Raw genomic sequence first — 25,909 nt, forward strand, 5'->3', positions numbered from 1 at the left:
TAGATGACATTGATTCTCCCGTTAAGGAGATATTTGAGGATAAGTTGCCCCAGGAATTTTTGACCGCACTATAGGCCCTAAATGAAATTGTGACAAACTGGGCCTGTTACAAACTGGGCAGCCCCGTATGGAAACACTCTTGACTCTTGATTTCTTTCTACAGCAAGTAATAGTAATCTGTATCGAGTGAGGTGTTAAATATGCATCAAATAAAGAAAGCAACCCGTGGTTATCTTTAAGCATGCTTAGGTAGCTATTTTTGGGGCTTCAAAGCAGAGCTCGATATGCCATGTCCATATCTTATTCGAAACAGACTATTGAAAAGCTGGTGTTTCTTTATTTAGAACCAGTAGCCATTTTGGTTTCACAAACTCACGCATGCGCAGACTATGTTCATTAAAGGAAGGCTGGATTAGGCCTAGTGAAGTTGCTGGTGAAAAACAGATCACTGCCTTGCTTTGGAAAATGGCATTGTTTTTCAGTTTTGCCGTTCTTTTCGTCGTATTCCCTGCTTTGCATTGCCAGTCTGGAGGTAATAATATTGTCCTGTTATCATACTCTGTTTAATTTATAGCTCCACTGTGTTTGTTTCCGATATGTTCTCCTTCAAGATTGTCTGCTACGACTGAGCCGTGTGTGAGTGTGGGTCAAAAATAAGATGGCAATCGAGATCAGCTGATCGTTCTGCCTTTTTACGAAGTGGCGCTTAGCTCTAACCGTTCTCCAAATTACTTTGGTCGGATACAGCCACACGACACGATGTTTGACAATTGTTTTATTTACAGATAACTAGATCTAAATATGCAGATCTAATCCAGAATCCCCTGACTGCACTGCCCACTGCTTGTCACTGTGGTCTGTGGTTTGTAGTTTGTGATGATATCATTGACTGTGGCCCTGACCCTGTGGCTGATGACGATGTCATGTGTAATTTTCACTGTGATTATTCTCGGATAAAATGTATATTATGGCTGGATTGAACTTTGGTGGACCCACCGTGTTTATATGTATTAATGATAATGCGCTCTAGGAGGCAAACAACAGACAGTCATGGGTCCTAATCGACCGTTACGTGAACTAGTTCCCGGCGAGGCGGAGTGAGTGAGGGCTGCGATACTGCCCTGATGAACCGAAGGGAGGCGGAGTGAGTGAGGGCTGCGAGAATACCAAGAGAGAGAGAGAGAAGGGGGACGAGACAAAGTTGTAAACTGACCTGCATTTTATCAGTCTTGAAAATCATCCGAATCGTTGAAGAGATCAAAGTCCGGGATATCAAGGCCTCGGATGAGGACGTTTACCGCAGGAACAGGTGCAGGGTTCTCACTATTAATATTAACCCTCCTTCTGCGGGAGCCGGGTTTATGTCGCCCGATACGCCTATTTTGGCACCTCGCCTACGTTCTCTGGTCCGGAATCAGTGTAGCCCCTGGCTCAGCGCACGCGCAGCGCGCATCCTCTTACGTGTCATTCAGGTCCCGAGTCGGATCCCCATTCACGCAAGTCAAGTGTGTGTGTGCGTCAGTCTGCTTGAGTTTGTGGCCTTCTTCTAGAACCGCCTGCATTGGTTCGTAATCGAGGCATACGTCTCATTCACATAGCTGCCACTTTCCCGCTAAATAGCGGAAACTCCGCTTCATCTAGCTTTTCCCGCTACTTTCCTCCTTCCTCCGCTGGACCGCTCTCGGTCGCAAATCGCGATACTTTTTTTTTACACGCGGAAATCGCCGAACCGGGAGTGAGACGAAAAAGCGGCTTGCGCATGTCGACCCGTAGCTTTCTACTTCCGTTCTGTGCCTAGTTTCACATTGTTTATTGTTGTGGACTGTTGATTGAGCATCGGGACGATGGCGCGTCGAGTTATCATTAAAAAAGGCGGAGATTTGAGAGAAATTGATGCAGAATGCAAAAATAAATGGAGCTGGATTTAGAAAGAGGCAGACAATGTGCTTTCTAAATTTCATTTGAAAATTTAGCAATGCCAATCGGGCTTTCCCGCGCGGCGAAAATTTGGTCCCCATTTACGGGCGATTTTGCGGACCCGGCCGAAGCGTAGGTGACTAACTTTATCAACCTCGGTCTGCTCTATTTCCGAACCAATCTGAATGAAACTCTGCTACCAATCAGAAAATAGGGCAAACTAATGATATGTGGACGTTGAAGTTCGTGCACATAAATTAGGCTGGCACTATTTCTCCGAACGTTCGGGAAAATAAAGCTGGGCACTATTTCTCCGAACACTCTGAAATCACAACCGTTCCCGCATATTTCGGATAATAAAAATAAAATATAGATCTATGATTATATTATAGGCCTACCAAAGATTGTTCGTATACAATATGGTTCAATCGGTCCAAAAAATGTCCGTATTTATATAAAGAAATGCTACAGTTCCAAACAGTTTTTCGCTACAGATATGACGTGTGGCCTATGGAGGGTGCTGCTCTTAAACTTAATGTGTTGCGTTCACTCGTGAGCTGTCTAGATCTAGATCTATGGAGGGTTATTGATAACGACACATAGAGCTAGCATCTGCGTTTGTAGAGGCCGCGACCAATCAATCGTGGCTCGATTTTTTGGTCCCCGAAAAAGTCAAAAAAAAAAAAGAAAATGAACCTCTTTACTTTTGAAAGAAAGTTCACTTAGCTTCACTTCGTCTCTTTCTCACTTGTTGTCACCACGTTGATTTGTTGAATACGTTACAGTTACATACGATTTGTATTGCTGTTCCTCTTTTATTTTTCGTTTATTTTTCCCTCTTTGTGGTGTTATATTTTGTTGGTGTGTATTTTTTTTTTCTGGATGTGTGTTTTTTCTATTAATTTTTGTTGTTGGGGAAATTGGGGGGGGGGGGGGGGGGGGGTTGTATAGTGTAACGTCAATTAATTTGATGTTTCTACAAAAGGTATTGTGTAACGTCATTTAATTTGATGTTCCTACCTTCATTAGATTCTAAATATATATATACCTGTATAGATTTAAATGTGCTATGTTAGAGCGTTCCACCAAAACCAATTACATGTACTGACACTGGCAGGCCCCCTGTGTGTGATTCCATAATTTCCATGCAATATCCTGTACTTTTTTTTTACAAATTACGCACATTTAGGGTTAAAACGGTCAATCTTCTTCGGACAGGTGGACACACGCCCTTATTTGTTAATTGTTGTGGTTGTTTCTGGGCTGTTCTAGTTTTGATTTCATTCTGTTGTGAAACCTTTCTTTTTCACGTTTTTACACTCATCTAAAAATCTCTAGACTAGATCTAGCTCTTGAAAATTGAAATAGATCTAAACCCAAAAATTTGCTCAGTTTTTTTTTTTAATGGACGATAACCGTCCACTCAATAGAAAAGAGGGTCAGATTTCTCCGTCTCTCGGGTGCCTCAGGCAGTACCCGCCTCGCTAAACCAGTGGGCACACGGCCGGAGGAGAAGCTGGGAACAGATACCACCATTGATTTGCTCCTTCCCAGACCTCGCAGAATGACGGAATGAAAGTTGGCGCCGAACTCTCGCAAATAGGCAAACAATCACGACCAGAGCTGAAGCCGGAAACCGTTCGGAGAAATAAAGATCGGCACTATTTCTCCGAACGTTCGGATAATTAACCTATACTTTTGGTGTCGGGAACACTTTCGTATCGTGTACACCGAAAACTATAAGGAGTTTGAATTTCAACGCCAAGATGGTAATAGATCTATCTATCCTCTATTGTGTGCTCAAATTTGAACGTTCTGTGTCAAGTAGTTGTTTAGACCCGATCATAAATACTACCCCCCTATCCAAAGCGGCTCCGCACGGAGACCGGCCATTTTCCCCTCACTCTCGTGGCAAATGTATGTGACCTACAAATCCCCGCATGACTATTTCGGGCCTGTTCATTGGTCACATGAAATAGGGCAATGGCGGGCGCGCGCATCCGGCTGTTTTTCTCTCTATTCCCCTGTAACATCGCAATGGGGGTATTCCGAGGCGAGGTTATCTCGTCTCGGGGTGTTCGCGTCTCAATGGGGGGAAAAGAATTTTTAATTGTACGGCATGCTAGATTGAATTAACTTTTATCTTTTACGGTTGGCATGGTCTAAAGTCATCATAAAAAGCTTTGCAATTATTTAGTCACGCTGCGACATATATATATTCTTAAAGATCCCATGTTGTGATACGATGCTATAAATAAAATGGACTCATCCCGACACCCCTTTTTCGCAAAATCGTAATATGTGCATCAAAATTTTAATTATAACAAAATAAATACGAAATTGGTAGTAAATCTGACTGCAGAAATGATTTCTACACTTAAAAACACATCGGGTAGCCAAGTTTCTCTCGAACACTCCGATTAGTTACCGAGAAATAGTCGATTTTCTTACAGAATCTGCTACTGCGTGGTCCACGTTTTAGGAGTATTTTCCTATATATGTGGGTCATCCATATTTTGCCGACCTTTACAACCCCATAACTTTTTAATTTATGAACCGATTCTTAAAATTCAAGAAGCATAATTCTTAGAATTGAAAATTCTTTCTTAAGTACCAAAAAAAAGGGCTAAAGTGAAATTTAAATTTTCATTGGCATTGCTAGAGAATTGAACAAGCCGAGTGCTGCACTTTGCGTTTGGTGCAATAAGTAAGAAGGCAATTGCATGTACTTTCTCCAACACTTTGCGCTGGAGTTAAAAATACGTAAACTACGGCAATTTAATCCTTTATCTAGATCTAGTAACGTACTGGTTTTCGGCGTTCCATACTGATTTTGATAACTTTGATAACAGATAGAATTATGTGCCGTGAACAAACGTGTTACTACTGTTAGCCTAAAAGCGTGAAATTTCGTCTGTGGGCAGTGGAGAGAGAGAGAGAGAAAGAGAGAGAGGAGCAGCGCGAGAACTTGCTGGTAAAACAAAATGGCGACCCGTGTAGTTCGGCTCGATTCGAAAAGTTAAATAGCCGTAGCATCTTAGACGACCAAATTAATTTATTTTTGTGTTTTAACATATTTTTAAACTTTGTTTTGGTAAATTTGATCGTCCACACTGATAGACAGTATTCAGAAAGAGAGAGAGAGGGGAGGAGTAGATCTTGCGCGAACTTCCGGGCAAAACAAAATGGCGACCCCCGTAGTTCGGCTCGATTTGAAAAGTGAAATAGCCATAGCATCTACAACCAAATTAGCTTACTTTTGTGTTATAACGTCATTTTTTCTTTGTTTTTGTCTATCTGGTCATCCACACTGATAGACAGTATTCCGAAATTAGGAAAAACAGGTCTTGTTTCACACCGGGTGAGAATAGCGAACACTGGCAAGTCTCACCCGGGGTGAGAGGTCGATCGTATTTTTATTCTCACCCGGGGTAGGATAGCCATTTCCAATAAAAATACGATCGACTTGTCACCCCGGGTGAGACCTGCCAACATTGGCTATTCTCACCCGCTGTGAAACAAGACCGGTTTCCTGTTAAGGCTATTATTTTTAAAAACTTACTACTCTGGCAAGTGAATTCCTTTCTGAATTTAGAATATATCTAGGATTTTGGTGAAGATATCTTTGGTCAAGAACGGTCACTATATTTCACTAATTATTTTCTATCATCCTATTAGCCTACATGTAGGCCTACCCGTTTTAATACCCAGGTAAGAATAAAAATCTATTGCATTCTCAGACCGGGTGAGAATAATATTCTCACTAATATATTATATTTTTATTTTCACCCTGGGTGAAAATGACAGCCATAATTTTCTGTATCTTAGATGTCAATCAGTGTACCACAAGGGACTTGTTCAGCGTTTACCCCCCCCCCCCCCTCAAAAACAACAACAAAAACAAACAAAAATACCCCCAAAACCACAGAAAAAATCCCCCAAAATACCCAACAGCTCACAAACAAAACCACACACAAAGAGTAACGCTCACACAATACTGAAACTTAAAGGGGGTAATAGGTTTAATAGTGTGTAATATACACACATCTGTGCATAATGGAGAGACCTGGTTCTGCAAAGTTAGGTCTTGATGAAGTTGCATGGAAGAGCTTTTATTGAACTATGTTTATTACAAGTAAAATGCTAACGGTATTGCTCCTCAAAACTTAGCAATGGTTTGATTTTTTTTTTGGGGGGGGGAAGGGGGTTGTTTTCTTTTTATACAAAGTTACAAACTAGAAATATAGATTATTATTATGATTGTAACTAACCATAACCAGAGGTTAGATAGAATTATTCTGGCATGACCCAAGAGATAGTAGCATCTTGGTCTGAAACGAATCACCATGCTCAACGCGCAGCCAGCCTGGTTGCATCATGTAGGGCTTGGGTGATTTCGCCATGCCTTTGGTGCAACCACCGTATAAATGTACTCAAAAGTTTATCAGTATCAAATAATCAATGGCTGGTCTTAAAAAAAAAACAACAGCATTGAAAACTTTCCTAGGTGCATCGGCACTGATCCAGTCTGCTTAAGATCCCGCATTTCCTTGCTCCCCAACATCAATCTCTGATAGGACTGAGCCAAATGGGAACATTCGTGAGAGCCTTTCCCATGGACAATGTCAGACCAAGCCAAGCCTTGAAACCCTGAACCTAACATCCCACTGTACTGTGATTTAGCATTTTGAAAATAATCAATACTTAGTCCATGATGCAGTGATTCACTGATTGCCAGGTTTTCAGCATCACTACATCCCACGCTCTCACAGTCCTTCCTGCACCGGCTCTCAGTACGCGCTCTCTTCTATTGTCACTTTTTGCTCTGCCGTGAGCCCAACAATAAAGGTTTTAAGTTCTGTCTTGCACGCTTTTTGAAATCCGTGATTGCTGAAACCAAACATGGTTTTGGCTATTGTGCTTCTTGCATCTCCTCAGGCCCAGATCAGGATTCATTTTGTATTTTTAGGGCAAAACTTGTTAAAATTGTCTGTCATACCTAAGTCACAAAGGACTTTTTATCTGTGTCCTATGCTAGTGCCGGAAAATATGTTTTAATATAGTTTCTATTGGTATGGGCCAGGAATTTTGAAGTCAGTTTGGCAGTCACCCTGCGCTCAATTCCAGATTCAATACTGGATGATAGGTGTCTTGAACGATAGTCCATAAATGCTTTAAAAAAAACAAAACAGCCTCATCTTATTTCATAGACAATGTTCATCTTAACTTGTGCAAACCCAAACACCCCCTTCCCCTCCCCACATATATATAAACACGCGAGAGCATGCGCGCATGCACACACACACACACACCCCCCAATATGACGAAAAGCAAACGTGTTCGTTGGGGCAACAATCAACTTTTTTTTTCCTTCTTTGTCCTTGTACTACCTGATTTTTGGCCCAAATCCCCGAATCTATTTGAAATGGGAACTTTGAGGAAGGCAGCCCTGGTCTTGCTCAGTATCAAAGTGGAAGTGAGAGAAAGGAAAAAAGTGATGCTTATGAGCCTGACCACTAAAAAATTTGTTCTCTTATGTCAGATGACAATGTAAAATACACTGCAGTCACGCCCTGATCCATACTTTAAATGTTCAAGTGCCTCTCCCATCGACCGATATTGGTAGATGCCAGAAAGTCGAGAGTATTCATTTTCTGTATTCCTTTTCAAAAGTTTCTTTTAGTTTAGTTTTAATAAGAGTTCTACGGCACTTGCAGCACAATAAGGTCATATAATGGCGAAGATTAGAGGTGTTACAAGAGAGTAACAAACACAAAAAAAGGAGGGGAGATGAGATAAACACGATAGATGTTTGATAGGAAAGAAGAAGCAAACCACACCAGAGCACCCACAAAAAGTTTCTTTTTAGTACTATGTGCTGACATTGTGGAGTTTATTTGCCACAAAAAATTCTCTGAAGTCTATCATAGTTAAAATCTTTTAACCCTTTATTTAATCAAGGTGTCTCTTGTGGTCGAGAGGTTATGGTTTTCGCCTTTCATTCAATAGGTCCCAAGTTCGAATCTGGACAGCGACAGAAAATTTTCTTCTTTAAAAGTGTTCTCCCTTCACGTCCTGTCCTGCACTCTAACAATGTTCTGTCACCTGCTTTTGTCTCCACTTTTTTCCCCCACCCCCTCACCTCCTTTGCCCCCTCCTCTGGGCTCATGACTTTTTCTGCAGTCTTTCTAGTGCTACTCCTAGGCTCCTTCTACTGCTGTCTTTCAGCCATACCCTGATTTTATGGTCGGTTCGATTTAACCCCAATCCTTTTTGGATAAGGGCGAAAAACGTTGGATTCCCGGGTGCAAGTTGTGCATGTTAAAGTTCCCTTGGGTCCAAGATCAATTAAAGGAGGCTTCGGCTGCTGCCCAGTCAAAATTCAAAATTTCGTACCAATTTAAAATGTTTTATATGTCCCACTCGCTCCTATGACCTTATATAGTTGCGAACGCCATAAAACACTTGCCAGGAACCCCTTCCCCCCAAAAAAAACCCAACATCAACACAACAACAACAAAACAAAACAAATTTTAATGTTCTGACTGTAAGGATTGAGTCAACAGCATTATTCCTAAACTAGGTAAGCGTTTACCCTGATTAATAAAGTGTATTTTTTCTCAAAATTTCTTTAAATGATTGTAACGGTTGTTGTGTAGGGAGACATAAGCATAAAAATGTACGGTCATTTTATTTCTGTGCAGGCAACATCACTGGATACTTTTCCCCACATTGGTTTCTATAGTCTTAGTGATAGTGGCCATTCTCTTCTTTCAAAATTGTTACACCTTGGTTTCATATAGTCTTACATTTCTTTTATTATGTTGGACATGACAATTTTCTGGTCCTCAGTCTCTTCATTTGTCAGGCTTTACAAATACTTGAATATTATTTCTTTGACATGTTTTTGTCTTGCAAATTTAATACTAATTTATCTCTTACCTTTTGTGTGCAGATACCCTCACAGTGTCCCCCACTGTCCGGGAACTCTTTATGAAAGATGGCGTCATGCAGTACTTGAATTGCAGCTCAACATCACTGAAGAAGGATGCAAAGTTAGAGTGGACTCTACCGAAGGATACCCTGCGTATTGAAAAAATTGAAGCAAAGAAGTCTATCGGTGGCAGCTTGAACTTGGAGCATAACATTATGATTCCCAGCTTCAGTTCTCAGTATTCTGGCAAATACACATGTTCTTTGATGCTGAATAATGTAGCAGAGACGACCTATGACATCACTCTCACTGCCATCAAAGGTGAGAAGTTGTATTATTATAAGACTTTACTGTAATGTTGTGACTAACTGAACGTCATTATTGATCTTAAGTTTTGTTCACCTCAAATGTGCAAATACACGTTCATTCTTACATATGTCACCTCTATTCTATTGTTCTGATGTTTCTGAAAATGTTTGTCTGACCTCTAAGTCTTCAGCACAGCTAATATTAATTCTAAGATCTTATCATTCTAGTTCTTAAAACTGAATATTTTATATGAGAGTTGGGTTAGTGTAGTATTAGATGCTTTAAGTTGAGCTCTCAAGGGAATTCCTTTCAGTGTGTACTGTTGTGGTACTGTTAGTTATCTTGTAAACATGCTGAAGTTTCATGTTGGTGAGGGGTTACATTTTTTTTAATTAGTTGCATTATGTTTTTTTGTGGACACTGAAAAGGCTCAGAAGGTACTCCAGTTGATCTTGCAAATATGCGAAAGCATTGAAAGATACCCCACAGTACTCTGCAGCTTTTCTTTCCCTGTGAAATTTTGTGCTATTTCAGCATATATCTTTTCAATTATTTTTCTTTACAATTATGTCTTTTTTGTTCCTGTATTTTTGTGAGGTCATATAAAAAAAAGACGTCCTGATTTAAATGTTTTTATTTGATTCATTGATTCTAGGAAGGGGTTAAGTTGTTTAAACAGTTTCACAATGATTTTCATCATGCAGAATGGGAATATACCTAGTTATTTAGACATCTCACTTTTCCTTTTCACCAGAAAATAAGACTGAGCCGAGGTTTTACATGGGCAATGACACAGCCACCCTGTCCTGTAGTATCAGCATTCCCGGATCGAGTTCCAGAAAAATCGAAGGCCCCATCTGGTTCAAAAATGGAACCAAGGTTTCAGAGCTGAAGGATGCCGATCGTTTTGAATCTTCCCTTGAAAATAAAACCTTGGTAATTTCGGAGACAAGTAAGTTTATGTTTGCTGTTGTCTTTGTTTGGTTTTAGCTCTTTTTAAAAATGGAAAGAACTATTCGCAGTGACACTGGGGATAGGCCCAGAATTGTTCCCAGTGTCACTGGGAATAGGCCAAGAAATTATTCCCAGTGACACTGAGAACATACGTACTGGCCCATTAGATCTATTGTTCTCACATTGATCTAGAATCTAGATCTACATGGGCATGATGGTGATGGGTTACTAAATACTAGACTATATCTAATGTAGATCTAGGTAATCTAGATTCTAGATCTAACCAAAGTAGATTGTGGCGTGAGTGGAATAATTTTTTTTAAAGAAAGGAATTATCATTCTATGCTTGCTTATTATTCTGTCGTAATGTAGATCTAGATCTAATACGGATTTTGGAGACGATACAGGACAGGTGGAAAACCTTTCCGATTCTTCTTTCTTCTAGATCTAGAAAATCTAGATCTAGACAAGATAGATCTAGGCTACGGTCAAATCTAGGCTCAAGTAAGAGAAGACAACAAAGGTACTGAACTGAAGAGAGAAAAGAGTCTACAGTACACGTTAAAATAAAATCTAGGCCTAAAACTTGATCTTTTGAAAAGCTGCAAATTTCTCTTCAAACTCTTTGATTTTGTTGCAAGTGCCGTAAAATGCTTACTAAAACAGAAAGCCACGCACTATCAGAGCCGCACACTTTTTAATGATATCGATACAATTAGATTGCTGGTTACCAAAACCAGCACCATCAAACGATTTAAGTACCCTCAGCGTTTTTTTTTTTTTACTGAGCTATGGACTATCAGTTAGATTTTATATTGAATGAATATGCTTTTCAGGTATAAAAACATATCTACAGGACTGGGGTGACCTTTAAAGTGTTGGGGCAGCATTTGTTGCTCTTTCAGGATAAAAATTGAAGTTGTGAGACTTGTCCGTCTGTGTGCATTTGCTTGTTACACATTCTCCCTTCTTTCTTGGTAGTGCCTTTCTGTTTGGTCTGTGTTTTCTTTTGTTTCAGGAAGTCACTTAACATACTGCAGAAAGACGAATATATTTGGATTGGGGCTGTACAGAGTAATTTTGTGAAGGGGTCTGTAACCATTTGATGGAATCTGCATTCTAATTGTATCGATATCGTAAAAAAGTATGCGGCTTTGATAGTTTTTTCTCAAAAGTTTTCTCTGACAGTTTCCCCAAGTAAAGTGTGTAGGTTGCAGCTCCTTGCTTAACTATATCGAGTCTTCCCTCCTTTTTATATTGAACCTATTGCATGTGTTGTTCCATTTCTGTAAAAGCTGACAAGTTTCATCATATTTTGTTATATAATGTGTTCTAAATTCTTTCTGAAGATGACAACTTCTAAAAACATGAGAATTTTCAACATGAAACAGTTTCTCACCTTTTGAGATTCTGACAAAGTTCAGTGCTTGTGTACAGCTGATCAAGTGATAGATCCTTTCAGTAATTCAGGCTTAAGTTTTATTTCTCAGTAAATTGCCTTAATAGTGACTTGTACTCGGTAGTAAGGTGAGTGAGAGCAACAGTTTTGAGTGGTGAAGAAAACAGCAATTTGGAAAGTTGTAGTTGTTTGACACTCAAAATGGACACTCCAAATGTGAACAGAGTCAATGCATGTGGGGATGCTGATCATTTAGCAGCTGGCTGGAAAAAAAATTTTGTTCACAAGGATTTAGGAATGCAGTAACATGTCGGATAACATAGCCATAAGCTGTTTTTACTAAAAATGGGCTTATGTGGAGGTGTAGGATTTGACCGAATTGGGCTCAGTAGTCCAAGTGCAGGGGTCTGGAAGGCTCATGGGGTGCGGGTTCAAAAGGTTGAAATGCTAGTACTACTACTTTTGGTTTGATATAACTTTGAACGTTATGAACAATTTCAGAATGTTGCAGAATATTTTGCTCAATAAAATGAGTCTTATTTTAAACAGTGTGTGTGTGTGTACTGTTTTGTTCACTGAAACTTGATCTGTTTTTTCTTTCTACAGCTCGTCAAGACGCTGGCTTGTACGTCGCTCAGTTTGAGATTGATGGTTCTGAAAAGTATGATTGCCAGGTTGCTTACATTGGTAAGTATACCCCATTGTTATCAAAACGTTCTATAAATGTTTCTGTGTTGCATTTTTATGAATAAAATCATCATTGCCAAAAGAGCAAGATAAACCAGATTTCCCATCAGTGCAAGTGATAAGTACGAATGTAGGATGAATCAACAAAGTTTTTTTATTTCCCATGTTGGTACAGGGATAATAGAAAAAGTCCCAAAAGTTTAAGAATTTGGCATATGGCCATTTGTGCATTTAAAAAAAAAATCAGGATCTTTAGCATGTGAGCAGTGTTTCTATACCACATAATTAGAGGTAACGGAATAGGTTTAGGCCAGTGCACTTTGCTGTTAAAATCCCATCACTGATGTTTTCCGCCCATCGCTGATTTAAGGAAAGTTTATTGAGACGAAAGCAAGGTTAAGATGATATATACGTTTGTATTTTGACATAAAAACCCTGTCAAATGGCTTGTGTATTTATGTACAGATCTTAGGCTTAAGCTACAAGATCCAATTCTAAGGAGACTGACTGCATGGAAGGAAAATATTTAACAGGTTAGGTGCTCAAGGGAATAAAGTGTTTATGATGGTGTCATTTTTGCACCTCTACTGTCTCTTCCAGCCACATGCAAATTTTTGCACCTCTACTGTCTCTTCCACCCACATGCAATAATACACGTGATAGCTTTTTTGTCCACTTTATCAGGGCACCCACCAGATATATCACATGTTGGCGTTTGTGTTTGTGAAAGAAGACCTCTTGACAGGTTGTTAAAAAATATGACCCAGTGCTTCTGTTAGGTCATCACAAGCCATGCACGCATAGTTGGATTGTCAGATGCTAGGAGAAAAGTAGTTACTGTTACAGTAGAAAAGTTCACCAAGATGTGTATCAGCACGGGTTTTTTTGCCCGGCTAGCTAATTCTTTTGGACTAGAATTACAAATTACTCCAATTAAGATTCAGTAAATGCAATGTATTGTACTTAATTCTTTTTTTAAAAAAGCAAAAAGCGGGATGGATTCCAACATTTTTGTCTCTCCAAATTTCAGCTGGCCCCCTTGTGTTGGACTTCGAAAAGTCAAAGAATCTGATTCAGGAAGACAACATGGAGCTTCGGTGCCAAGTGAAGGGCTATCCTTACGCTGTGGTCACTTGGTTCAAGGATGACCAGAAGCTCAACGTGAGCAAGGACAACGATCGCATCCAGCAGACTCCTCTTGATGGGTACCAGAACGCCAGACTCACAATCAAGAATGTCGAGTTCTCTGATGCTGGCGAGTACAGGTGTGAGGCCTACACTGAATCTCTGAATGAAACCAATGCCAAGACAATTGTCGTTCGTGTGAAAGGTAAGAAAGCTTAGTCCTTTGTCCATTTCTACCTATCTTTTGTGTTGAAAAAAGGTTTCAGCTTACTTTGTTGCTTTTGCCTTTAATGTTCTTTGTGCTGGTGGGAAGGACTATATTCTCATTGTCTTCTTCAAAATGAAAAAAAAGTATAGAAGAAAAAGGATATATTATCATGACAATAGGAGATATTGTCAGGATAATGTATTTAAAACGTTTGAATAGTTGAGTTAGTTTCGCGGGACATACCATTCTTTAACCCTAACTCTGGCAAGTGGTTTCAACAGGAATGGCAAGGCTAATCAGCCAAACGGTGCTCATGCTTTACAAATCAAATTTATGAACTTGTGTCAAATAATAACCCTACAAAAGTATCAGTATATATTTACTGAAAGGTAATTCAATGAACTTTTATATTTTGCCTTTGAACATATTTGTTTTAATTTACAAGGGGTTATATAACTTTGAAATTCAAGATGGATGACTTAAAACATTTACATGCTCATTAGCATATTCACCAATCTAATGTATATCATGTTATGAAAAATGTGAGATAGCTGAAATATAGGTTTTTTCAATAACCTTTCAGAAAATGCATAGTTTTATAGGTTTGAGAAGAACAGGTAATGAGGTATAACCTAGGCGATCATAAATCAGGCAGCACAGCCCAAGAACTACACACCTTGCTTGTGGGCTGGCACACCGGCCGCTCAGGCTTCGGCCCACAGCAAACAGTGACCTTCGTAATGATAATAATGATTACAACGGCCACGGCTAGGCAGTCTCTTTCTCCCTCTCCCCTTCTCTCTCTCTCTCTCTCTTCCTCTCAATCTCTCCCCCCCTCTCTCTCTCTCCCCCCTCTCTCTCTCTCCCCCCTCTCTCTCTCTCCCCCTCTCTCCCCCCCCCCCTCTCTCCCCCCCACCCCTCTCTCTCTCTCTCTCTCTCTCTCTCTCTCTCTCTCTCTCTCTCTCTCTCTCTCTCTCTCTCAATGGTTTAGCTTCCCTGTGTTTGTGTTCAAACTAACGGACATGTAAAAAATTATTCTAGACAGACAAAAGCGATGGAAAGACAGAAAGTTGACTTGAGTTGAGTTAGAGTTTTTCGGAAATGGAGGGCACACACTGATATGTTTTGACACCTTTTCATAGGATAAAATGTTTGGTAAGCTAGCAGTCCATGCCCGACATGCTGTTTCATCTGAAGGAAATCCATACAAGGTCACTTTTTCTGCACCTTTCTGACTGTCATAGCCAGTTTTGCATCCACCAACTGAGCATTTTCTTCCCATTGTTGTTTTTATTCCTTCAGTTTATTTTGAAGGTGTCAGTCACAGTCCAACAGAGTCATAACCACACATGATGAAAGCAATAAATAGGCCTAGAAGAGAAGCATGTAAGCACTGTGAAAGAACAGCAGATATTAATATACAAAGCAGGTCGGGAAAAACACAAAGAAGCTCCCCCATAATTATGATCCGTATACTTTTCCCTACCTAACATTACTAACAAGGGTGGGCCCCTAGACGCTCAGAGTCTAGATATATAGATTTATATCTACATGGTCCTTTTAGTCTATTGTTTGTGTTACAAACTAATCTAAATCTAAAAGTAGATCTAGGGATAGGATGGAGAGTTCGTTTTTAGTGGTTGTTTGCATAGAGAGACTCTAAGTCAGTGAAGAGTGTGCGGATCAGGAGGGGGGCCTCCACTGTGTAGACATGGATTTTAGACAGATATGAATTAAACTTGCACGGTCAAAACTTCACTTTAGGTTTAATCTAAACACGTACACTGATGGAAGAGATATTTGATATTCACACAATCCAGATGATTTGAAAAAAACCCAACTGCATTAGGCCTCAACTAAAAGAATCCAGGCATTCAGTACGATGGCGATGAAGAATCTGAAAATGAACAGTAGGCCTACAGTGCAGCCAAACAGCACTTCAAATTTGCGATCTCAAAACTGTTGGTCAATCTTAATTAATTAATTAATTAGTCACCACTTCTGTTCCTCACCACACAATGATGTAGAAAATATTCACATAATCCAGATGACTTGAAAAGCAAACTGCATTAGGCAGAAATAATCCAGTGTCAAAGCATGAGAAAACAACAATTCAAACTGACCGCCGCACCCTGCGTAGGCTTATCACTACTAATGATCTACAAGGTTGTGGGCCTACTACACGGGTGTGTCAGCCCACAAGGAATCTAGGTCAGTAGCGCGCAGGTGGCCTGATTATATGACCGTCTAGGGTATAACTGTTTCAATTCGCCATGTGGTCTTTTTCGAGCGCAACTGATACTCACAACCTTCACACCATGCTCAACATAAAAACACTTGAAGTACAACCATTGGTTTTCAGCAATCTGCTGGTAGTCTGTAATGAGTAGTATTGCAAAAGGAACCTACTTTACTCTATAACTCTCCTTTTTCAACCCCTCTTAGACTCCCAAAGGTAGTGTTCCATTTGAAAGAAGTTAGGGCTGGATGAGAACTGGTATCACCATCCTCTGTCAGATCTAATCTCAATTCTTGACTGATCACCAACAAATCTACCACTAACAGTGTTTGAATTGCTTCCCTGGTCAATTCACGTTCAAATGTATCCCACAAAGATCGATTTTTGGCGATTTAACTCTTTCTGGACGTATCGCCGAAATATCGGCTGTGATAGGGTGCCTCAGTATTGTTTCAGTTTGTCATAGTGTGGGTTTGGGGAAAAATGAGTGAATTAGTTCTTGCGGTCTTGCATCAACAAAACGATGGAATCGAACTCAGTATAAATATCATAACTCAAACAAAAATTGGAATATTGCTTTCAAATAAAAAGCTGCACATTCAGAAATTTATGGATTATGCTCTTGGCCTGTATATGATAAGATAGCTATGCTGATTTGCTTTCACATGTTTGGTAAATGTAATTTTTTCCGTCAAAATTTTTTTTTCATCACCATCGCCATGTCTAACCCTTCTAATGCATACTTTTGTTCAGAATTAATCCTTGTTTCATATTGGGATTTATTCTTCATTCAATTTGATATATCATATGTTACGTTTTGACTGATGGTTATGCTTCTATGAAGTTATTTTGTACACCACCTGCATAGCCAATTCAAGGAAAAAGTAAATTATGTGAAGACCCCCAAAAAACTACGTCCGGAAAGAGTTAAGACCCACATGAATTGCACAAGTAATAGATCAACACTGGCTTGTGTTCTGACCAACAAGTTTTCAAAAAATCCCTGTTTTGAAAGGAAAATACTCTTTTCCTAAGCCAGAATGTTAGAAATATTCTGATTGGTTGGAGGTTAGCCTTTTCGCTTATCAGAAATCACTTGAGGAAGCCCTAAATATTTAATTGGAAAGCAGAAGCAGCAGTTTACTATATGGTCCTATGAGATCGGCCCTGCCAGTTTCATGGCAGGAAATCGGCCGATCTAATTGAACCGTGCAAGAGGGAGGTAGGGTTAATTTAAAGAAAACTTGTTGTCGTGTTGTTCAACTCGCAGTGTAACACGTTTCCATGCTATTTCGTTGAAATATCTTAATTGCCTTAAACGGGTTGCATTTCTTCAGCTGGAGGAGTTAAATCTTTAAATTGCTTTCCCTCTTTCTTCAGACAAACTCGCTGCCCTGTGGCCATTCCTTGGCATCGTGTGTGAAGTGTTCATCCTCTGCACAATCATTTTCATTTATGAAAAGAAGCGCAACAGGCAGGCGGAGCAGGCTGACAACGATGCACAGGAGGCGTAAGTTCCATGTTGTCACCATTTTTATTTGGTTTTTATTATATTGACGTTGTTTAAGGAACTGTTTTAGGGAAAGAAGCATGCAGACTATTAGCATACCCTTTTTCTGAATATTTCGATAACTTGGAAAATTTTTAGTATTTCGAATTTTTTGTTTGGTTCCTGTAATGGCTTTTCCATATGAATTAAGCAAAGGACAAGAAAAACTTGCACTTCTGAAAAAGGTTCATAATTGAAAGAATATTGTTTGAGGTTTAAAGTAAAGAATTATTACTTGTAAATATGTCAATGAAGGGATAAACATTTTGAATTGTTTTTTATATATTTGCAATGAGATACAAGACTGTTTGTCTTTTCAGCTGGTAAGAAATGGATTAGGGAGCTTTCTGCTTTATTGGTGTAATTGTGTTTCTTGGACTTGAACCAACAGATGTGGGAAATTTTGCCAGGCTTTTGATGCCCCCAAAGATTTTGGTTTTCTTTTAGTTTGAAAGACCTTTCACTGGGTGACTGCCAGGGAATTAAAAAAAAAAAAATTCGGGAAAGTCTGAAAATTAACTGTGGTTGTGGATGTGGAGTATGCTTGTGTATGTTGTCAAAGGGATGTGAGGTTTTTTATTTTAAAAGCTCGTCATAAAAGAGGTGATACTATTCAGGGTGCCTGATTTATTTCGTGTCAAAGGAAAAAAGAAATTGGTTAAAACTGTCCTCAAATACACAAATTCTTATAGCCTTGTTGGCTTGTCTTTGTTTGGAAAAAATGTTTTGAAATATACTTTTCATTGGATGACTTATGAACCATAATCAGATACTGATTGACAGTTAGTGTTTAGAGTATTGAGCAACAATCAGTGAAATGTCAGGACATAAAGTTTGGGAACACTTTGAAAGGAATGAGTGTTTGCTTATTCACTTTTTGGCATACTTGCTGAAAGATTTTTAATGTGTGTGTATGTGTGTCTGTTTATCCACGTATATATGTTGACGTATGTGTGCCTTTACAGTTATGTTCCCTTGGGAGTTGTGAAGTTAGTTTGGCAACCACCCTGCTATAGCAAGAGTACTTTTGAAAAGCTGTTTGGGGCAGGTTTATTAAATCCTTATAAATCACTGTATGGAAATACTCTCCCTCCTCCTTCCATTATTTGATGTCAGTAAGCAATTTTGGGTTGCTCTATTGGTTGCCTTACATGTCTCATGTGTCATTTTATTTCTTCCCCTTTTGTTCTTTTGTTTGTAATTCATTGTGGCATTGTGACAGTCGGGATGACTTTTGACATGTCACTACAGGGGGGGGGGGGGGGGATCAGTGTCATCCCAACTTTCTTTTTTAAAAAATGTGTTCCTGTTTTGCTGGTTCTTTGTAGCTCAGTATATCAGTAATGTTACAGTATGCATGTTTTCTTTAATTTTGTCTCTTAATAGGGCTGCTAAACAGTGATGTTCTCTTCTTTAGTGTCTGCTTTTGATGCCCTTTGTTTTGCTTTTGTTTCCTCAACAGTGACCAACCTGAAAAGAAAGGAAATGTGCGGAATCGCAGAAACCAGAAATAGATTTTTAGGTGCATACAGACTTGGGGGCATATTTTTTGCTAACTTGTTCCCTAACACTAACACTATCCCACATTTTTATGCTGTGTCTATACACTTATTGTTCAAGCCAACGTCAGGTTCAGAATCAGAGAAATATAAGCTTTGGTCTATTTGCTGTAACTGTCTCTTATTACATTTAACATATTTTGGCTCAGCCAATTGCCAGAACTAAAATGTGTAGGAGTCATTAGAATATAAAAACGAAACATTTGTTAGTTTTGTAGCTGTTTCTTTTAGAGTAACTGGATTTTAGACTGGTGTTAAGGTATTTGCATTAAAAGAATGGTACAGTGGTACTGATAACTGGGATAAAACTCACTGACGGATTTTAGAGAAATATGGTTTTTGCATCACGGCATTTGTTTCAATTTTTAAATTTTAGGCCTTAGAAATTAGGTTGTATTTTATGGTCACAGCACTGTTAATTTAAATAATGGAGTAAATAAGATGTGCTGCTAAACAAAGCGAGTAGCTTTTGTTTAAACATCTAGGTGTGAAATTCACCGTTTGTCTTACATATTTAACGTAAAGTAGTGTGGAGTTGCCAAATTTCTTTAATTGTTTTTCTTTTAAAGTGACTTTTGAAGTTGCATAGAATATTGTATTTGTTTCTCTCTAGCTGGCTATATGCTGTTTGTTCACTCTGTTGACACTCCCTCAAACACACCCTCAATCCCACTCCATCCTGTCTCCATAATCATATCACCCTAACCAACTTTGCTCACATACTCTTATTTATGTGCACCTGTACTCAGGGACGGGCAATTTAATTAAAATCCACATGAAAAATTTTTGCAGAAAGATTTACCCCCCTCTCAAAGAGATGCCGTTTTGTTTGTAGCAAGCCTGAGGATCAGTGTTTGGTCCTTTGTACTGATTTTTTTTACTTTGGGAGATTATAAGCTTTATAAACATGGAGTTGAATTTGACTTACTAACAAAATATGATAATAGCAGCTAGCTAGTTAGGTCTGTAACAATTGCAAAAAAAATGTTTCTCTTTTAGAACTTTCACATTTAAAATATTTTCCGGGATAACACATTATGTTGCCAATTTGCCATGTTCTGTAAATTATTTTAAAGATTTATAAACTTAAAATATATAAAGTTTGGGAAAGGGTACATCTTTAGATGTTGCTACTAACATCTGCGACTTGCTAATTAAATTAGATTCATGGCATTTACAGTGATGTTTGGATTTAATGATTTTTCCTGATAGTAAAAGGAAATTTTTATTATAGATATGAGATAAAATATGCCAACTTTAAAGTGCTCTCAAAAAACAAGGATCAGTGCAGCAAGATTTAAACTAGCCTGCCATTTCTAGCACAATAAACATAGAGTGTAATGGTGAACCTGAGCACAATACTTTTTATGTGGTTAAGAGAGTAAAAGTACTCTTTTTACTCATGTGGGGAAAACATCAAATGTTAAGTTTCGAACCTCTGCAATTAAGTGGAGGTGGTGGGGTTAACTATTTATCTCCGGCAAGTCGCTCGCTCCCAGCGGCTCACGGTCAGGACTACTGTGCCGGTGAGGTGCTGACCGCGGCTTGGGCACATTCCTTTACAACAACTTCGACATCAAATTATTTTTCAGCGATTGCCAAAAACAGATTTCTTTTACCAGAAGTTCATTCATTAGATGAAGTACTATCATAATGGGTTCGCTTGTTTCGATTTGAATACCCCATTTAGTGACGTTTTCGTCATTTTTATATTAGTACTAGTACCAAAAAAGGACTCTGGTGTAGTGGGTTTACCCCCCTCGGAGATAAAGAGTTAAATAGGAAATCTTCTAGAAAACTAAAAATGAAGAGAATTGACTGTAGTCTTTTTGACATTTGGATTCAAGATGATGGTTTTTCTCACTATGAACATGAATACAGGGCAGGTAGAGAGAGAGAAATAATAGAAGGGTGACAGCAGAAATTATAACCATCATAATTATATGTTTAGTGTCACTTCTGGACTGATATACTCACAAAGTTTATTCATCCCATCTGCAGTAGTAGTTTCTGTTAATATCAAGCCTTGTGTTGTTTTTTCCTGAAATTTTCTGCTCTTCGGTTTCTTGTTAAAGGTTCACCATTGTTGGTATATATTCAAGAACTTGTCAGCGCTTGTGCACTCTCAGCTGAAAAACAAATCTATTTTTGCAAACTCTCCTATCAAACTAAGATGATCTGTCTTCCTTTCGATACGCATAATACTCATGTGTAAGAAACTGTTAAAACGTTCTCAAGTGCTCCTTGTTTTCAAGATTCCACAGCATTATCAAAGGCTTCGCGTTTTCCTATCCCCTATGGAAGTTGCTGAGTTGACATTCTGTTTTCTGAGCACAGTAGCGTGCTTCTGAGAATATGCCTGGAAAAGTTAGATTTTAGGACCTCCTTTTAAAAAGTCGAGAAAGATTTTTACGTGGGATATTTCTGTTATTCAACAGAGTGGTTGATTATTTAATGTTTTTGGAAATGAAATAGCTTCTTTCTTTGGAAGTAAAGCTTTGGACTGTCTGAAATAATGTTAAGTTGAAGGTATAAAAAAACTGACATGGCACTTGCCATCCAAACCAATGTATTACGAGTTGTTAATTGACTGTGGCTCTGCAAAATCAAAACATGTGCCTGCCATAAATATGATTAATGTAATTCCAGGGTGGTTTTCAGGCCTGAGTTGACATTTTGTTTTTCAGTTACTACTTTAATTTCTGTTCGCTTATTGTGTTGCTTTTCTTTAGGATAAGTGATCAGCATTGCTTCAGTGTGCTTAATTAAGGACTGACGTCCATCTTTGCCAAAAAGCCATTGGTTTATTTTCAGGTAGTAATTGTGTAGTGTCTCTATATAATAAATTGTGGTGTTAAGGATATATGTCAGTGGTGTAGGGAAATATATGGTGAAGGGTACAAATGACAAGGCATTTTTACCCTTGAGGATGGAATTTTAGCACCAAGGCACATTTTGAACCGGGGTTTTGTTGTGTGGGGATGGCGTGGTGAGATGGAACAGGCTTTGGTTCTGGAATTGGAAAGTTGTGTAATATTTACTCCACTAATTTAATTTGTTCAGTTCTAATCATTTATGTGGTTGTGGTTTATAAAGTAATTCTAATAATTCGTCTTTTTAAACAGTCGGTATGCTCATACCCTTTTTTGTTTGTCATGTCTGTTTCTTTATCAATTTGTGGGTGGTTGGAGGGTGTTCTGGTGTGGTTTGCTCCTTCTTTCTTATCAAACATCTATCGTCCTTATCTCCCCTTCTTCTTTTTTATGTTAGTTACTCTCTTGTAACACTTCTAATCTTCTGGCGCTCATATGACCTTATGCAGTTGTGAGCGCCATAAAACCTCTTCTAAAACTAAAAAACATTATCAACTTGAATTGCTATTACTATCACGTAAAAACTTGATTTAATCCGTTCCGGTTAGCTCTTGCGGAAATATTTTCTCAGTGATTGTACTTTCTCATATTGGGGAAATGTTCTTGTGGATATTGCTGTTGGGCAGCAAGAGAAAGTGCACAAGGGGATCTGGAGCTATGTGAATGGGTTCTGTCTGCGTTGGGTTCATGTCATTTCTCTCAACAAAATGATTTGAATATTAATAAGTGTGTTTGCTTTGAATACTGCTTGCATTTGTTGTTGTGTGAAGTCCCTCAAAGCTCTACAGTCCTCTCAATTGCTACATTTGCACACACACACCCCCCCCCCCCCCCCCACAACCCACCCACCACTTGAGTGTACATTCTGATGATATACAAGACAGCCGCCCCCTGTTGCAGTGACTGCTCCTCTATTGTTTTATAATGAAACTTTCCTTCTAAATCTTTGACCCGTACCTTTTTAAAAATTAGCATTCTGTTTATGCTTCTATTTTGGTTTCACAATTATTTGTGTTTTGAGGTTCATGCTTATTCCTTCAGATGTGAGTGTGGGGGAATAAAATAGTACACAAAGCTGAGATATAATATCACCCTTTCAAACAAAATTGGATATTTTGTTGTATGATGTGGGCTCTTTTTGTACTAGAATGTTGACACGAATCTAGTTATGTTTATCATTTTGGGACTTTCAGCTTTCAATTTTGATGTTACATGAAGTCAATTTTGGTGTTATGCCTCCCATCCATTAACAGTTTGTGTGATTCTGATTTTGAACCCTTGTGTGACATGCATTGCCTTATATATGTCTTTTAAAATAAAGTAAATTTGAAATTTATAGCTCCTCTAAGCTGGTCTATGCCATCATAGTGTTGGACTTGGAGATCATTTGTGCTTTTGGTAGTGGTTTTGCTATTTTCATTTTAGACAGCATAAGTTTCAGTGGCAGGGTAAGTTTGTCTGTACAGGACCATTATCACTAATTTGTAATTCTAAATTAGGACATAGCATTCAAGTTATATTCAATAAAGCCTTTACTCCCAGTTTCAGGGTTCTCGTCTGAAGTTGTCTGGAGAATTGCTTTTCTTTTTCTGTTTTAAATATGCTCTGTCCTGTAAGTGTATTGTTGAGTTGTACTTGAATAAGTAATTGATATGCTTAAATATATTCTTTTTATATTGTGTTTCAGTGATGGTGCAACAACTGATAACGTGGAAGGCCTGAGACATAGGAACACCCCGGCCAACAACCCCAGAGCCTGATTTTGAAGAGATCTTTTGTTATAAAATGATGTGTCTCAACTAACAAGCAAGATGAATTTTGACACCTTCGTCTTTTTTTATTTGCTCAGTATTTAATAAAAAATCATTTAGCCACACCATCTAAAACTCTGGTGTGTTAAATAGTGATAATTGTGTTAACTTTGTGGCGCCTATGATAATTGCCACGCATTTCGACTCCCTAGCTGTCTGCTTTTAGTGTGAGGAATGCAGATACTATCGCCATGTGTCTGCTTATGAAATTTGTTCCAACTTAACCAGTTGTCGAGCTAATGCTCAAAGTAATTTTTACTTCCTCATGGCCATCCCAAGAGAGTGATGTTGAAACTTACACTCATTTTTTTTTGCAATAACTAATGGTGGCTTTGGGTTGGAGAAACTTACTAAAATACACAGAAGAACTGATGAGTTCTAAAACCTTTTCTGCTCCATTTGTATTACTCATCAAGAGTTGCTATAATCATCTAAAAGATTTCTTAGAGATTTATATGTGTTTTGTTTCCAACATAATATTATATGCTTTAAGTTGAATTTTTAATTTCGACCCAGTGTGTTGGGTTTTCCCATTTTTGTTTACTAGAACTTGTGAAGCATACCTCAGATGTGCAACTAGAAGTAGATGTTGAACTCTGTGTGGACTTCAGACTTTGTACCTGGCAGTTTTTGTTTGTCTCTGCACGAAAGTTCTTGCTTTGCCAGGCTTTTATTTGAAGAGGTTATGCATGAAAAGTTATACCCTGTTAGCTGTGATAATATGTCCAGGAAAGTGTGGGTTTGGCTTCTGCGTCGTGGATTAAGAGCGAGCCTGAGAGGTATGATAATCAGTTACCTGAAGAGTACAAGAATTTTTTGTTTTTGTTTTTGGTCTTATTCAGTGTTCATGAGTAAATGTGCAGTGTATATGATAAAAGAGCAGATGACGGTGAATGCTTTGTGTCCTGTTGATGCTTTCTATTTGAATAATTAGGAGAAATGTAGTGTATTTGCTATTCCTCTTGATGTTGTATACATTGCCTCACCATTTCCAGGTTCTATTGTTAGTATGTTCATTTTTCTTCATTCATTGCACAGTCAATGTTCTGCTCCATTCTCTTCCATGTTTGCTGGCCACTTCTCTCCCAAGTAACAGATTCCTCTATGTTCATTTTTCTTCATTCATTGCACAGTCAATGTTCTGCTCCATTCCCTTCCATGTTTGCTGGCCACTTCTCTCCCAAGTGACAGATTCCTTGTCACCTCCGATTGGTGGGTTGTAATGTCTACCTTCTGAGAATAAGAAAAAATAGGCTGTTAACCCATCTTGGGTAAAAGTTGTAACTTAAAACAATTTCTTGATCATTTCACGCTCTGTTTCCATATCTTGCAATCTTGCAGCCATGTCGTATCCATAAGTTAAAATGGTTCTTATTGAGCCTTTCCATTGGAGCAAGTGAAATTTATTACTTGCCAGTTTAGCAATTCTAAAAGTAAGGCCATAGAACAAGAGATGCTTGTGGATACTGGTAACGCCTTAAGAATGGATGTCTTATTTTGGAAAAATGCTTCGTCTTTGACTGTTTTTTTGCTCTATTTCTGTCTTTCAAACAACAAAAGAGTATTTTTAGTAGAAGCATTGATGTCTTAGATTTTTGTCACTTTCAGGAGAAGTCCAGTCTATATCCCATCAATAACCAATTAATAAGTGATACTGTTTAGCATTGCACTTGTATAATCCCACTACTTGATTTTATGCTTCTAATGAAAAGAGAATACTTCCTTCTCTGTCATCAACTTACTATTCAGAAATCTTTACAGCCCGTATCCCCCTTCCCCTTATTTTTAATAATTTTTTTTTTTTACCAGATTTGTAGTGTGAATGTGATTATGAAATAAAATGATTTTCATCTCCACTTTTATATCTTTTGTGTTGTACTTGTCTTGAAATTGAAATTTCTTACTATTGGATCATGGAAAGGGAGGGGTAGTGTATAGGTGTTAATCTGTCTTAGACAATACCATACCTGAGAATTACAAAGTTCTGTCTGTTCAGTACCTAGTTTTGAGATTTTTATGTCAAAATTTTTGAATTTCACAGTGTGTTAAGCTTTTTCGGATGCAATTCTTATCTTGATAACGACTCCAAATAATAAATATTCTTATGATTTTGATAGAGCATTTGTTTTCTGACCTCATGGTCTAAATAACTCCGAACGGCCGAAAATGTCAGATAAAACTTTGTAATTCTATGGTAGCGAATAGTTTAAGGGCATGATGCCCTTAGCTCATTCATAATGACCTGGCGAATCATACATACATGGAGTCGGGGACACAACGATGTTGGTGGGAGGGCCCTGGCCTTCCTTGATAAAGGACGCACACCTTGGCTCTTTGTACAAAAA

The 25,909-nt window shown here is 38.5% G+C and overlaps 1 protein-coding gene and 1 long non-coding RNA gene across 3 annotated transcripts; one reads left to right on the forward strand and one right to left on the reverse strand.

Moving 5' to 3' along the window:
* Window positions 1–354: 354 nt before the first annotated feature.
* On the forward strand, window positions 355–25,424 carry LOC101861338 (neuroplastin). Of its 2 annotated transcripts, XM_005112216.3 has the most exons (8): window positions 355–532; window positions 8,873–9,172; window positions 9,915–10,112; window positions 12,120–12,200; window positions 13,231–13,530; window positions 17,153–17,282; window positions 18,784–18,843; window positions 23,441–25,424. In XM_005112216.3, the coding sequence occupies exons 1-7, from the start codon at window positions 379–381 to the stop codon at window positions 18,833–18,835; spliced, it is 1,215 nt and encodes a 404-aa protein (XP_005112273.1). In that variant the 5' UTR covers window positions 355–378; the 3' UTR covers window positions 18,836–18,843; window positions 23,441–25,424. The 2 variants fall into 2 exon arrangements, with proteins under 2 accessions (XP_005112273.1, XP_005112272.1); XM_005112215.3 differs by lacking the exon at window positions 18,784–18,843.
* Window positions 14,491–15,783, reverse strand: LOC118478917. The gene is made up of 2 exons (XR_004859358.1): window positions 15,317–15,783; window positions 14,491–14,926 (listed from the first exon to the last, which is right to left on the reverse strand). It is a non-coding gene; the product is annotated as an uncharacterized LOC118478917 (long non-coding RNA).
* Window positions 25,425–25,909: the final 485 nt, after the last annotated feature.

This window comes from Aplysia californica, unplaced genomic scaffold (genome assembly GCF_000002075.1).
Source record: "Aplysia californica isolate F4 #8 unplaced genomic scaffold, AplCal3.0 scaffold01209, whole genome shotgun sequence".
Taxonomy (NCBI): Eukaryota; Metazoa; Mollusca; class Gastropoda; order Aplysiida; family Aplysiidae; genus Aplysia; species Aplysia californica.

Excerpts from the sequence above, each read along its gene's own strand:
- LOC101861338 (XM_005112215.3), top strand. The coding sequence starts at position 379 with ATGCGCAGACTATGTTCATTAAAGGAAGGCTGGATTAGGCCTAGTGAA. Across the intron at positions 12,201-13,230 it reads TTGCCAGGTTGCTTACATTG|CTGGCCCCCTTGTGTTGGAC; the intron begins GTAAGTATACCC and ends TCCAAATTTCAG. Across the intron at positions 13,531-17,152 it reads AATTGTCGTTCGTGTGAAAG|ACAAACTCGCTGCCCTGTGG; the intron begins GTAAGAAAGCTT and ends CTCTTTCTTCAG.